At 41.9% G+C, this 14,705-nt stretch overlaps 1 protein-coding gene across 1 annotated transcript in view; it reads left to right on the top strand.

The window, feature by feature from the left end:
* The window catches only part of tspan18b (tetraspanin 18b), a 36,981-nt gene extending 22,719 nt beyond the window's left edge, over nucleotides 1-14,262 (top strand). The window contains exons 2-9 of the mRNA XM_078256090.1: nucleotides 866-949; nucleotides 9,154-9,249; nucleotides 10,371-10,565; nucleotides 10,853-10,927; nucleotides 11,053-11,151; nucleotides 11,407-11,583; nucleotides 12,311-12,394; nucleotides 13,263-14,262. Of these exons, the coding sequence (XP_078112216.1) occupies nucleotides 947-949; nucleotides 9,154-9,249; nucleotides 10,371-10,565; nucleotides 10,853-10,927; nucleotides 11,053-11,151; nucleotides 11,407-11,583; nucleotides 12,311-12,394; nucleotides 13,263-13,310 (777 nt within the window). The 5' untranslated portion in view covers nucleotides 866-946 and the 3' untranslated portion in view covers nucleotides 13,311-14,262. The remainder of the gene's footprint in view (nucleotides 1-865; nucleotides 950-9,153; nucleotides 9,250-10,370; nucleotides 10,566-10,852; nucleotides 10,928-11,052; nucleotides 11,152-11,406; nucleotides 11,584-12,310; nucleotides 12,395-13,262) is intronic.
* Nucleotides 14,263-14,705: the final 443 nt, after the last annotated feature.

Here is a 14,705-nt window from a genome sequence, read left to right as displayed (position 1 = left end):
GCCCCTGTCAGACTGAGAATACCCTGCCTGTATTTCAACATCTAATGTGGCAAGAGCTGCATGCTGTTTATGCCTCCGTAGGCAGCTCTCGCCATATTTGATGCTGTGGTTGTCTGTGCCAGTGCTTTGAAACCGGCTCCAAAGTATTGTCATTCAGAACCATGCTGCTAACTATTTTTGCACATTGAGGCTGGAATACCAGCAGTTTAATTGGCTCTAATTGCTATATCGTTATTTTCAGCTGGGAGACACTTGTGGCAAAGCAGTTTAGAAACAGGGAAAAGGTTTAAAGCATTTATGCTCATTAGACACAGTTGTATCGTTCACTGACAGTTCAAGCCAGCAAGTAAGAAAGCAAGGTATTCTTTCAGTGAATAATGCATGAGTTCAGATACCCATCAAGGTGACATCGGAAACTGGATGAGGAGACTGTGGTGAGTTGGGTCTTCTAATAAAAGATAATTAAGTTAGAAGATACACAAATTCAAATACCTCATGGCAGATATTAAACGTTAACCTGCCCAGAACACAGGGCTGGACTGCTACTATTAAAGGCAGTACCTTTTATTTGTATTCTTTTCTTGTTAGTTTTGCTTCCAGCTGAGAAGTGAAACATTCACACAAAAAAAACACTGATGCAGTCTTAAATTAGCTCGCTGCTGGAAGCGAGTGCTTCATACATAATAAATGCAAACTCTGTCATTTTAAGTGTCCTTTTTTTAAGCTTAGTCTTATTCTGCTTAAATGAATTGCACACACACCAAGACAAATGTGCCACTTTTCTGTATTCTGGCCGGTGCCAGTTTATTAATTTCATTAGCTCAGTCCTGACCTCTGCTTCTTCCATTGTGCTTCTGTCCAACAGCCCATGAAAACAAGAGAGGAGAGAGAACCGAGAGAAGTCATCAGCATCACCTGAACAAAGAGGAGGCACAAGCAGATACACATGGTATGGTAGTATTTTATCTATAAATAAAGCACACATGCTCTTAACAACTTTTTATCTTTAGTGTGAAACACATTTCTGACCTTAGTTTTCTCTCAGCATCTGTAATGTGGGGGTGTTGTAATGAATGATTTCTACCAAATCCAGCAGTGATTCCACTCTAGCAGACACATGTTAAACCAGCGACAGAAACAGCAGAAAGAGCTTGTTGACAGACTCTTTTCAGTAAGATGCTGACAGCACAGGCTCAAAGCCATTGTTGCAGTCAACAGGAGGCGCAGTGCTGCCGAGAGCTGGTGCGGAATCGGGTCGTGCGAAGTGGCAGACAAGTGCTTTTGTCCTTTACCCGTCACAGAAGGCCAGCACTGGTCTTTGTTAGCCTCTGATTTGCATTGGCATTTGTAATATTAGTATTCCAGGCACAGCTGAGCAGCAGACATGTATAGATTGAAAGGTTAAAGGGGAGTTTAGACCCAGACACATCAGCTGTAATCAGTCCTAGCACATAACCAAAAAGCAGCCAAGCAGACAAATCGATGTGTGTTACATATGCAAGTGACATGTAAGATTATAACCAGATTCTTTTTCACTTTTTAAGAATTGACTTAAAGGATAATTCTGGTTTATTACAAATTGGGTCTTGTTTTCTTAGTTTTAGATTGTCCTCACCTAATGAGTTGCTAAGATGTGGGACCACAGCAACTTTGCAGAAAAAAAGGTCAGATGGAAAGAAACACAGAGACCATACCTGTTTGAAACAAAGGTTAACAAACTTGATTGGGGGCAAAATTTCTAAATTATTACCCAAACTGTCAGGGTTAAACATCCAATAGTTTACAGAACAGCTTCCTGGTACAGCTACCATGGTACAGTTTCCCTGTGCAACGAGGGATTTTACCAATACTTGCTCACTTTAAAGTTTACCTCCAAATAAATTGGTTTAGATCATCTGACTATACTAAAAAAATGAAGTGTTATCATAATGGGTATAGAACTGATTATGATGACACTGTTTAATTTTAGTATTAAAAAAATATTGTTTAGTATTTTATTGAGATCGATAGTTAATTCTTGACCTTTTGGAAACAGTAGTACAAAACAAACTCACCACAAGGTCCATCTAATAGCTGTTCCTGAACTTTTGATCACGCAGTCGACCTCAACAGTTGGATTTTCCCAGTTCTTGTCCATGTTGGCTTAAGAGTTGAGATTAATGTTCATTTTTTACCTTAGAGTTGACCTTATCAGAAGGAAATAGAAATTTTAGCATCCACATTTGCAACTGGGCAAACTACATCTGCTGAGTGAGATTGTGTTAGTTAGACAATTAAAAGCTCCAGTATAGTAAATCCAGTAATAAATCAAAATGATCCTTTTAAGGTCTGTGATAAAGGTTTTAAGCAAGCATGCATTGCTCCATAGTCACACAGTCTCACAGTCACAGAGTTACATTAAAATACAGCATCTCTGTTCTCTGCAAAGACAAACTAAATTACCTGATTAATGTAACGTTATCACAACGTCTCATTTTTCACCGCAGAAAGCTGCTCCCTGCCTGGCTAAAGCTAATATAGTTAGCCTGAAGAAACAAGGCATCTGTCCCAACTAACGTTACGGTTCGGAGCAGCGACGCTAGAAACGTAACACTAATCTACAGCAGTCTTATCCACCACTCTCTCGCCTGTACTACTGTAACTGACTGGGAAACCAAAGTTTTCCCAAACGTGCGATCTTAAAGAGGCCGGCGGGTCCTCTAACTCTTGTGGGTCGCCACCATTCGCCATACCTATCCTTAGTGCTGTTGTCTCTAACTCACTATAACTGCATACATAGGCGGAGCTCGGCTACATAGGTGGCGCGCCAATCAGAGCTTCAGAGCTAAGACGGGGCTACAGATTAGGTGTCCCTCAAGAACCCCGCATTACATTAATTAATTTGCACGCAAGTTTTATTTATTTTTATACCGTGTATTCTCCGTGTAAATTCATGCACCGAAACGTGACGCCCATACCGTTTTGGTTCAATACGAATACATTTACCATTCCACCCCTAGTGTGTATGTGCTACAAAGAGTCATCAGTAAGTAATGAAACAGCTTCTAGGCCATCCACACTAGTGAACTAGCTGTATTTAAACTAACATATGGCCTTGCAACAGGGTGTGAGTGATCACTCATTAGACAAATGACCAATGGCCAAGCTGTCCCTGTGTCGTAAAGTGCTCGGCTCTGTTCCCCTTTGTTTTCTAACAGGAACTGGTGCTAAGTGGAGATGCCAAACACTGCTCTGCAGACAAAGGCCACTCTCACCACATATCCGGGTTGCCTTGGAGACCAGCGTCCTTATTGGAGGGCTGGATAGATTCCAACATGTGCTAAAAACAACCCCAAAGGATTTCACAAAATTGTGTATTTGAGCCATAAGAAAGTCACAACTCTGATTATTTTTTCATCGTAGCGCGCATATTTCTGTTCATTGTCAGGATTTGGTGACTTACAAGCACTTGTGTGTGTGAGTCTGTGTGTATTTTGTGCTTCTGTGCATGTTTATCCTCCTAAGTTTCCTTTTGTGTTTAGTCCCCTGAGGCTGAAGGTGTTGTCTTTCCTTAAATCGTCCATTGTTTACTTCTGCCAAGGCCATTTGTGATGTAAACTCTTTATATGGAGATTTGGCGAAGACAACAACCTCAACAGTCTAGGTATAAAAAAAGCCAGGGGGAAAACATTTTCATTGTCTCTTTCCTGTGGGTCAAACACTGGTCAAAGTAGAATTGGGGAGATCATTGATTGGTTTTGCAAACTTTTTGTCAAACTGATATGTATTGCCCTCCTCATGACCCTGACATAATAAGAGGATCTTGACTAAGATTGTGGGAACTTGTAGAAAAGAAGGCAAGTACAAGTAGGATCGCAGGGAAACAATTCCCCCTTTTGTTGTCACCGTAATTATTGAGCATTTAGTTTTTAATTGAGTTATAACTCATTTTTGTGGAAAGCCCCAATGGCAATGTGTCATCCTGCAAAGCACCCCCTGGGAAAAGCCTGCGCTGAGTCCTACCAGGCAGTTAGATGCAGAAGTGTTTATGTGTTTATTGTGTGCTGCTACCTCATGCCCTTACTGCCAGACAACCAGCAGACTAAGGGCTGGAACTTCAGGGGATCAATGCATCATTGACCATGTGCCTGGGCCTGGTATTGATCCAGCCCTGCGCAGCCAGTTTCTATCTTCACTCAGCCAGATAGAGGTGCCAACACAAATAAGTGAGAATCCCTGCTTTGAGAGAGCAAGGATCACACACACACACTACTGTTTAATAGAAGCCAAAATCTACTTATCTCAATCATGTCCTCTGCTCTAGTTAACCAAGAAGCTATCAATGCCCTTCCCCCATCCAATATTTCTTATCTAAGGAGCTTTGGGAATCGATTTCTCTGTAGGAGTATGAGCAACTGTTAGTACTGAACTAACAGCTGGATGTATGCCCAGCTGGGATGTCAAGAATGCGGCCTGCAGTGCTGTTGACAACACATGGTCAGTGAGTTTCTGTGCATGTGTTCATTTTGGGAGTCTTCGCTAGTTAATCAGCCTTTTGTTCAGGAGTGTGTCAGCTGCCTGGTCAGAGGACTTCTGCCCTCAGGGGTTTCACACAATCTCATTTCCAAACTGAATGGGTCAGGAGAGTGCCACTCGCAGGCTCAGATAAGAACTGCTTTAGATTCACTGCATGTATTGCAACAATGGACTGAAATGATAAATGGCTTTGCAAGGCAGAGCAAATTCATCAGAGACTGCCTACTTTTTTTGTGGTGAACTAGCAATGCCCGTAATGTGCAGAAGCTGATAATGTTCACCATTCAATTTCAATTCAATTCAAGGTTGCTTTATTAGCATGACTGTAGGTACAGTGTTGCCAAAGCACAAGCAAAACAGCATAACACAGTAACAATTAGAACATTAACAGCATTAAGAAAACAGTAACATGAAAAATTGCATGTACACACTCACTTTCTTTCTCTCTTTCGCACACACACACATACGCATGTACTCACATTCTTATATATGTACTGTGAAAACTCATTAGGCTAAGCTTGCCTGAGGCTAGAGCATTTGTATGTCTCCACCTGAGCATCTTACCAACATTAGGACCTTTGCTACAAGCCTAGCCGTTTCTTCAACTTCCTAACCCGGCTGAATATCTATGCTGTGCTCTCTGTGTGAGCTACACCCACACACACTGTGTGCCTTTGAGCTACTTTCGTACACTTTCTCTTTGTGGTTGTTCACCGTTGTCTGCAAGCTGCATGCCCTCTAAAGCAGCATATAGTGCTATAGCTGCTTAGCATTCAATACACTTCAAAGCTCCTCAGTGTGACAGCGCAGCCCAGGGCTCATTCTCTCCTAATTGGAGGTTCATTAAGGGACATGATGCACCTCAGGGGAGCCCTGCTCACTGCCAGAGGAGTCTGTCTTTATTCGGATTTTGGGGTGTTTACTTGCTGCGGCTGATTTAGGAAGTCATGGAAAGATATGAAAATGGGTTTTTAATTGAGATAAAGGCTGATGTGGCATGTGTGTCGTCCCTTAGTGCCATTGTCAGAGGGTATTAGCGAGAGAGCTTTAGAGTGGCATACAGTAGATGGAAAAACGCACCTGCTCCAGCTGCATCAGGGAGCCAGAGGACGAAATGTGCCGTCCCCAGGGTTCAACTGCAGGTGATCATTTAAAGGGTCAATGACATTTAAAGGGGTTAAGCTCCCACCCTTATAGTCTCAACAGGGTTTCAGTATTAATGATTATTTGTTATGCAGACGCACGCTCAAGATGAAGTGAACTGGCTGGTTATGGTGGGGGGGTGAGGAGCAGACACAGTGTCCTTGTTGTGCTGATCCATTTGTCCGGGGTGGTGGCCAGTGAAACAGGGGAATATGGACTCACTTCATTAATTGTGCCGAAAGTGTCAACTTCAAGGAGAACCACCCAAGGGTGTACTATTTATTTATGGAGCGCTCTAAATGCAGTCTATGTCTTCCTTATCTTTTAACCACATGAAGTTAATGTTTGATAGTGTAAATGCCGGTCAAACATATCTGGTTTTCCGAGTTAAATAAAAACAGGCTTGTAGCAATGTGTCAGAATTCCCTCCCTTCATACTGAGAAGAATGTAGGTCAGATGGGTTTGTCCTCATTACAGAGCTCTGACTTCAGTCGGTACTGTGAAGTTGATTTAGGATCACTTCTCATTAATTCACTATCAAACTCAACCATGCCTGGCTCCACAGCCCAAGCTGTCTGTGGATTGGTCTTTGCCAAAAGAGTAAACAATAGGATCTTAGTGCCATGTGGCATTTCGTGATGTCGGTAACAGGAGACGCTGTAGACGTAGATGGAGTTGGCATTTACTGGATACCTCAGGGCAAAGACTGCCACTTAGATTGTCAGATTGAGGACATGCATACAGTATTTCCAGCTAACAAACACATTGTCTGCAAATATATAAGTGCAGTATTCCTTCCTTACCTCATGTATGTTTATAATGGGTGTTTTTTGCTATAGAAACACATTGCCACACCACCTCTTATCTTGACACAATGCTTGCTTAGCAAAGCAGCACACCTGAGGAGGATCTGCCTTTAATCTCGTAGTAATTTGTCGATGTTGTTGTAAGGCTGCAGCTCCTGGGGTGTGAACCATGTTTTCTCTTGTCTACATAATGTACTCTGCAGAATATTCCGAGAGACTTAGTGGTCTGATCACTACAGCTGGCTGATCGATGAGGACCTGCGATCCCATGGGAGTCATGGGAATATACCAGTTTGTTTGCTCTGCACTTTCTCCAGGGTCTCTGTGGCAGTTTGATTTATACTTTGCTGGTTTGCACCATAGGCTTGTTATTTGGAGCTTGGCTAGGTCCACATAGTCCACTTCATTCTTAAGCATCCAATGCATTTTAATGCAGAAAAGAAAATTGGCTCCAGATCTGACAGTTGGTTTGACCCTGAAATGGGAGCGAAGAGCAAAAGGGTGAAGCTGGAAGAGAAATCAGACATTTTGTTTGGCAAATGAGATGTGAGCTGAGCCCTGAGAGTTTTTCCATCCGACCCTTTTCTCCCATTCCTCCCCCTCCTCATCCTGCCTCTTCATCCCCTGCTCCAATAAATACAGTTTGCACTCTTCATAGGGGGCCAGGACTAACAGTGGAGGGATGAGAAAAGGGCCTTTTCTAATGCTTTTTTTTCTCGGTGAGACTGTAATGTATGCAAATCTCAATTAAGACCTCCTGTGCCCTCATTAGGCCTTTCAGTGGGGCTTAGTAAGGGGGGGGGAAGGGGGGGTAATTAAAACCCATCTCGGCAATAAGACTATTGGTTGCTCTCAGAGTACCACTAGGGGGGTGATCAATACCTAAGCATATCATTATGATTTAGAGGAGGTGTTAAACCATAGCTCTAAATCAATTTCCCTGAGTCTGGGGAAGAAAGGAGAGGAAAAAAATAATAAGCCCTCAGGCTGGTGAGTGGAGGAAATGTTCTCATTCTAGGTTAGCTCACTCCCACAGCAGACAAAAACTGCCTCCACATCTTTAGTATTGTTCAATTTTATTGTCACTGCAATTTACATAAGCTAACAATGAGACAAAAAATCTTACTGGGTAGCTCATTGCACAAATTAGAAGCAGGAGGAAAAACAAACCAGTGCAATCACACCACAATAAAAGAAAATCAGACAAAAAAAGATATGGGTCATGACTTTCTCATTCGCACAATTGCCATACTTCTGTGTGAAATAATAATTTGCAGCAAGCAATTGAGCAGTTATTGTTAAAGACAGTGGCTTGGGGGATATTATGGTTTATTTCACCTGGAAATGTGAATTTCTGTGTTGGAAGAGGTGAAAGGGTCAAGGCTGAATTCCTTTTGAGCGACAGCAGAACCCTTTCAAAGATGGACAGGAATCAAAGCTGGCATCGATCATAACCCAAGCTTCACCGCTGCCTCAGAGAAGCAGAGAGATCACCCAGAGGAGTCATTTCACAGCACATCAGGCATTGAAAAGCAAACTACAAAGTATAGACAAAAGAAGTGCAAAGGAGGCATTTTTTTGCAACTTTTTTGTTTTCAATTAGAGGTGTCTTGCTGCCCCAGTTGTGTAAACCTATTTACAATTCCTCTTGTAAGTTGCTTTTTAATCTGCTTATAACTCAGCCTCAATCCTGGCTATCACTATGGGAGGGAAAATTAATAATCACAACTACAAAGCAAAGAGTGCCAGTTCATTTCTGCTAAATAATTAATTTTCTTCTTTTACTGAGACTGCAATTATAACTGCCCCACAGATTCTTTCTACTTCAGCTTTTGCAGATTATGTGGAGATGATTCCTTAGACAATTCCTACCGTCCCTGAGGGGAAAATCTTAATTTCTAGCTTGGTAGGTTAAACACAGGCTTTAATGAAGGCTTCGTGGTCCATCAGATATATATAGGTATAGAGGGTCATTGATACTGAGGCACCCATGTTGTCTCCTAATGCAGGAGAGGTGTTGTTCATTAACCAGGAGTGCCTCCGGGACGGGCCCTCATCAGGGAAAGTGTGTTTATGTCAGATAGAGGGTTTGGCTGATGGGAGCACAGGGATCCTGCCTCTCATTACATTAAGTAGAAGAAGCTCCATGGTAAAGGCCATACGTTGTCGGTTAATACACATGGAGCCCCAGTCAGAATTCATATCCTTAAAATGTTCTGAGATAGACAGCCTCTGGAGTCACACTGAACCTAGGGACCCCATCTGTCCAGAGATTGGAAGTGCTGATACGGAATCAGGCAACCTGACTGTGAAAGCGTGTTTTAAAATGACATAAGTTGTCACAGTGTGTGGTGAGATGAGTTGTGTTAGGTTGGGATGACATTGTGTAGCCCCAACTTGTACTTACTTAGGGATTGCTGAGAGACTACCGAGGTACCGTGCACCTGAGGGGATAGTACAAGGATTTTCAGCTGAAATTGGACCAAATGAACTGACAGGCCTGTAAGTGTGTATTGTGTGTTTGAGTGGCAGAACACATTAAAAATGTGAGCAGAGTATTATTTTCTTGGCAGATTCATCTAAATGCCTATCCAGAGTGCAGGAGAACGGGAATACTGTGAGCATTTTAGAGGATTCATTAAATGGCACGTTTTAATGTTTATTTTTTATGTTGATGTTTTTTTTCAGGGGCAGGGAGAGGCTTCAGCACGGGGGACAACCATGGAGGGGGACTGTCTAAGCTGCATCAAGTACCTCATGTTTGTCTTCAATTTCCTCATCTTTGTAAGTATTTTTTCATCTCTTTCTCAAAGACCCTTAATCTCTGAAGTTAGTGTCAATCTAATGATTTGAGATGGGCTTCTGGCTGCCCCCTGCCCACCTGACTAATGGAGCCACATTTGCATTTCATTAGATGGAGGCAATCTTGATTCTATCAAATTCTCTTTTGATTAGATTTCAGCGTGCGGACACACATCTGAGGCACACTGTGCCATGAAGAGTTTGTGACTGGCACCTGAGTTTATCAGTCTTGATCAGACAATCAAGGGTAATCCTGTTAGTCTGAGCCTGTAAAGGGAGGGGAGGGGGACTGAGTAAGAAAGGTTTGTCTCTTTTTCTGCTTTATTAAGCACAACCAAACCATTTAGAGACTCTACTGAGATGCGGTTGTTCAAGGCCGGGGTAATAATGCAACCAACAGAGCAAAGAATGAACTTGACTGTTCGAATCACTCAATAAAAAAACAACACTGTTTTTCACTGACATCTTTTTGTTTCTCTCTCTCTCTCTATGACCATTTCACAAGCATGTAACACAACAGCATTTTTCAAGCCCAATGAGCTTTCAAAATGGCTACCTCCTCTCCTCATACCATAACCTCTGCCTCAGACATGAAGAGCCGTTCATTTGCAGAAGCCCAGGTCTCTCCCTATGACAGGAAAAAGGGGATTATGGTAGACGTGTGTAAGGCTCAGATCTCTTCCACCCCCTACCTCAATACCTTCTTTTCTTAATCACATGAGTCACCCCACGGTGGCTGCAGATAGGGTTTTAGTGAAAGGGAGAATGGGAGAGGATGGAGGCTGCAGTGCTGTGCATTTCTTTAGCAGGTTAGGGGGTTAGTTGAAGCAGGATATATATCTCCACCCACCCCCCACAAAGGCATTATGGCTCTGTAGATACCCAACCTTTTATGCTCTGTAGATACCCAGCCTTTTATCTGTCCTCAACTCTCACTCCAACCTGTCAAAAAAGTACGAAACTATTTTCTATTATGACATCTTGTTGAATGTTTTGTGTGCTACTGGTGATACCAAGCTATCCTCTGAGTTCCTATTCATTTTTAAAATACAGACAATTTCTGTTTTGTCAAACTAGCGTCTTCTTTCCTTTCCCTTCATCAGCTGGGGGGCTCTTTCCTCCTGGGAGTGGGAGTGTGGGTACTGGTGGACCCCACAGGATTCAGGGAAATTGTAGCAGCCAACCCCCTGCTATTCACTGGTGTCTACATCATCCTGGGCATGGGAGGCATGCTCTTCCTTTTGGGCTTCCTTGGCTGCTGTGGAGCCATCCGCGAAAACAAGTGTCTGCTCCTCTTTGTGAGTTTGCTGACAAATTTAAAATGTTGTTCTGTTACTGATCTTGTTTGTGTACATATGTGTTGATTTTTTTCTGTCAGACTGTCATGCTTGAAACCAAAAGCCAAAAGAGCAAAATGCTCTTTTATTTGCCTTAGTGCCTCAAGCCTCATGCATAGTTAATGCTGAGTGAAGCAGGCACAGCCAGAATGTGATTTTTAACTGACTGACAGGCACTTTTTCTGCCACTCATCCACCTTCTTCTACTCTCTCTCTCACTCGCTCATATTTCTTTTGTCTTATTGCAGTTCTTCATGCTCATCCTCCTCATCTTCTTAGCAGAGCTGGCTGCTGCCATCCTGGCCTTCATATTTCGGGAACATGTAAGTTGCCTCAGTATTTCCCTCATCGGCGCACTGGTGTCCAGTGATATTTTTTGATGTGATGGAAACTGATATCATCCATGTGGTGACACTAACCTTTTGTCTCACTGGCTACTTTTTTTTAGCTGACCAGAGAGTACTTCACCAAGGAGCTAAAGAGACACTATCAGGGCTACAACAACACTGATGTCTTCACCTCCACGTGGAATGCTATCATGACTACAGTAAGGCCACAGCACACATGGCAAAGAGCTTAGATACTGTAGCTTTTACCAAGTCATTACTTTCACCAACAGTCTGTGGAGACAGGAAGGTTTGCAGCCTGGAATCAGGGGGCTATATTTTATAGATAAAATCCTAGACATTTAGGTCAATATTCATGCTGGATTGGTGCTCGCATAGTGGACCACAGGCCAGTGCACAAATAGGCACTCAGAAATAAGGCTTTCTTCTCCTATTCTCTCCTCTCCTCCCACCAGTTTGACTGCTGTGGAGTGAACAGCCCAGAGGACTTTAAGGACAGCCGGTTCCGGCTGATCAACCAAAATCATATGGTGCCAGAAGCCTGCTGCCAGCGTGCCAGTCAGACCGGGGAGTTGGCCTATATCGGCCAGGAGCAGTGCTTAACAGGCAATATGATGTTCCGCAATAACAAGGTAACTTCTGACATTTACCACGACATCCTCTCTCTCCCTTGCCCTCTCTCTTTCTCCCTCCTTCCAAACCACCTCCAGAGCTAATTAGAACAGGAGACAGCTGAGGGGTGACATCCAGGGACATTCTGACTCCTCCATGGCTGATTAGTACTTTTGGGTGTCATGGGAGGCCATCTTTCTATGTGTGTGGAGACACCAGTATATGTATGCATCTGACGAGTGTGTGTGTGTGTGTGTGTGTGTGTGTGTGTGTGTGTGTGTGTGTGTGTGTGTGTGTGTGTGTGTGTGTGTGCGTGCGTGCGTGTGTGTGTGCATACATTGGTAAATTGGGATTTTTGTGGAGTACACATGTGTGCAAAAATAGAGTATAATAGTGTATGAATATGTGAAAATTAGGTCTGCTTCACAGTTGCACACATGTAGTGAAATGTAATTACAGTGAAAGCTGATAGGAAAAGGTTTTCACCACACCCTCCACCTGTTATTTTTCAAACCACTAGAACAATGTGAGATGTCCACAATGTGTGTCTCTCTCTGTTCATTCACACAAAGAGCCCTCATTAAAAGGCAGTGAGGCTGGAGGCCCTGCTTTCCACTCATTCAACTAGGCCTTTGTTCAGAGCCTCACTCGATTGAAGCTGTGATGTTACTTTAATTGTCTCTGTAATTCTGCAAGTTTATAGCCAATTGATTCTCTGCTGAGCATCATGTCTTTGTGTGTCTACAGGGCTGTTACTCTGCAGTAGTTGACTACTTTGAACTGTACATCTATGTGGCTGGAGCGCTGGCCATTGTGGTGCTGACCATTGAGGTATGAAGGTTTTTCATCTTTGTGAAATCATCACATAAGCAGCACTTTATTTGTCTCTCCAGTAATGTGAATATTAAATTCTGCATTAAGCTGAGGATATTTGTCTGAATGTGTATTTGAAAACTCTTTGTATGGCAAGATCTCCATCTAGTGGTGGGACTTGGTGCTACAGGAACATAGATTAGACTTTACAAATGGTTACACGCACGTCTCAGTCTGTACTGAGTTCACTTTTTCTTGACACTGTTCTCTTTACCAACATGCAGCTCAACACAACAGTTAATCTCACAACCACAATGCACTGATGAAGCCAAAACACTGTGACTCACAATGCAATGACCTATACCAACAGTAACAACCAATAGCATTACAATATGTATCACTACTTCCTTTAAAGTAGCTTTTATTTATTTATTTTTGAATGTTGTATAACTGTGCATTAACCAAGATTTCATTATAATAAATTGAATGGCACCTCAGTAATTGGCCCAATTAGTGGTTCATGTTTGTGTCAGTGTAGATGCTGCAGTCTAATTTACAGTACTTAGTAAAATAGAGAGATACAGTGTTTTGGTGGTGGTTGAGTTTGAGTGGGAAAACAAAGAAATGTGGTCATTGAATGCATTTTGTGTCAAAGCAATGAAAATGTATTCAGTTTAGTCCACATTGACTGTTGTGTAAAGAAGGAAGTTCATATTGAGAAATGGGTGTAACCAATTGTAAATAAAATGGCAATCCAGAGTAGTAGTAATACACTAATACACTGCTGTTCAGGTTCCACATGCTTGTCATAATTCTGTAAAAATTGTATATATTCTATGTGTTTTTTCCGTGTGCTAATCATTTCTTTTTTTCTTCCTTTCCTCAGCTCTTTGCCATGGTATTTGCAATGTGTCTCTTTAGGGGAATCCAATAGAGCTGCTCCATCTGTGAACTTCTTTTGAGAAAAAAGGGAATTTAGAAGAAAAGAACAAAATGGACACCTGTAAATTTGTTGATCTCTTTTTCTATTGGCTAATTGGTAGAAAAACAAACTCTTAAACTCTTGTACTTCACAGCTGGACTTTTGAGGTACTGGGTGGCAAAAAAGCAACACGTGCACACACACACACACACACACACACACACACACACACACACACACACACACGCACACGCACGCACACATGCACAAGCATTGATCTTGAGTCAGTGATACATTAAATAAACACACACACATAAACCATAGAGAAAGTGGCAGATCAGCGACAAAACTGATGTAAAAAGAATTGTGTGTAAAGTGGAAACAGTAATTTTTGGACCAAGTCTAGCACAGACTGGTGAAAGTGGACCAGGCATGAGGACCAGGTGAAGCCTGAGCAGAAGGCACTGCACTGACTTTTGGATGAAGACTATTTATATTAAGTAAAGTTGGCTTAACTGTAAAAAAAAAAAAAGAAAAAAAAAGAAGTGTTTTATATACACTTTGGCTGTTATCTTTTTCCTGCTCATACTGTATACTGTAACACTTCCTCCCTCTGTACGCCTTTTTTTTCTCTTCTGCTGTATTATATAAGCTGTGTGTGTGTGTGTGTGTGTGTGTGTGTGTGTGTGTGTGTGTGTGTGTGTGTGTGTGTGTGTGTGTGTGTGTGTGTGTGTGTACTGGACGCTGTTTTTGAATGTGTATGAACTAGTTTGTGCGCATGTGCGCGTGTGGCTCTTCATGATCCCTCCCAAGCTTTAAAGCCAACCTCTGATTTTTTTTTCTATTTGTATGGTGATGTTTATTGCAGTAGTGGTTAGAATGTGGTTTTAGGTGGTGAAATGTTTGTGTATGCATTTGTATTAGATTCTTGAAAAGTCAATGACATAAATGGCATTCTAAATGACTTGTGTTATGGTTTTGTTTTGTTCTTATGATTGCACAATTCATTCACAAAAAAAGGTTTTTGCAAGAATTAATGTTTTTTCAGCCTGATTTTATTTTATTATTAGAGACAAAAGCCATGCTATTTTTTCTTCTTCAAAAAACAGCTTTAAGATGTTTTTCAGGCTATATGAAAAGATCAATTTTCTAGATAAAAGATATTTGTCAGAATAGACAGTTTTACACTGCAGCCTTGTGGCATTGGTGATTGGTGTCCTTTAATAACACATAATTAATCTCTTCTGCACCTTTTTGATATCTGACATATAAGCCAAAGCATGTTAAAATGTGGTTATGGTCCACAAATGGCTCTTGGTGTTATTGTGATATTGAACTCAATTTGACCTCAAATGCATTAAGGTATTGATATTTTTTTTCCTGCAAGAAAAATCTATGATGTGTGAA

This window comes from Sander vitreus, chromosome 8 (genome assembly GCF_031162955.1).
Source record: "Sander vitreus isolate 19-12246 chromosome 8, sanVit1, whole genome shotgun sequence".
Classification (NCBI taxonomy): Eukaryota; Metazoa; Chordata; class Actinopteri; order Perciformes; family Percidae; genus Sander; species Sander vitreus.
This window is presented reverse-complemented; position numbering and strand designations above follow the sequence as displayed.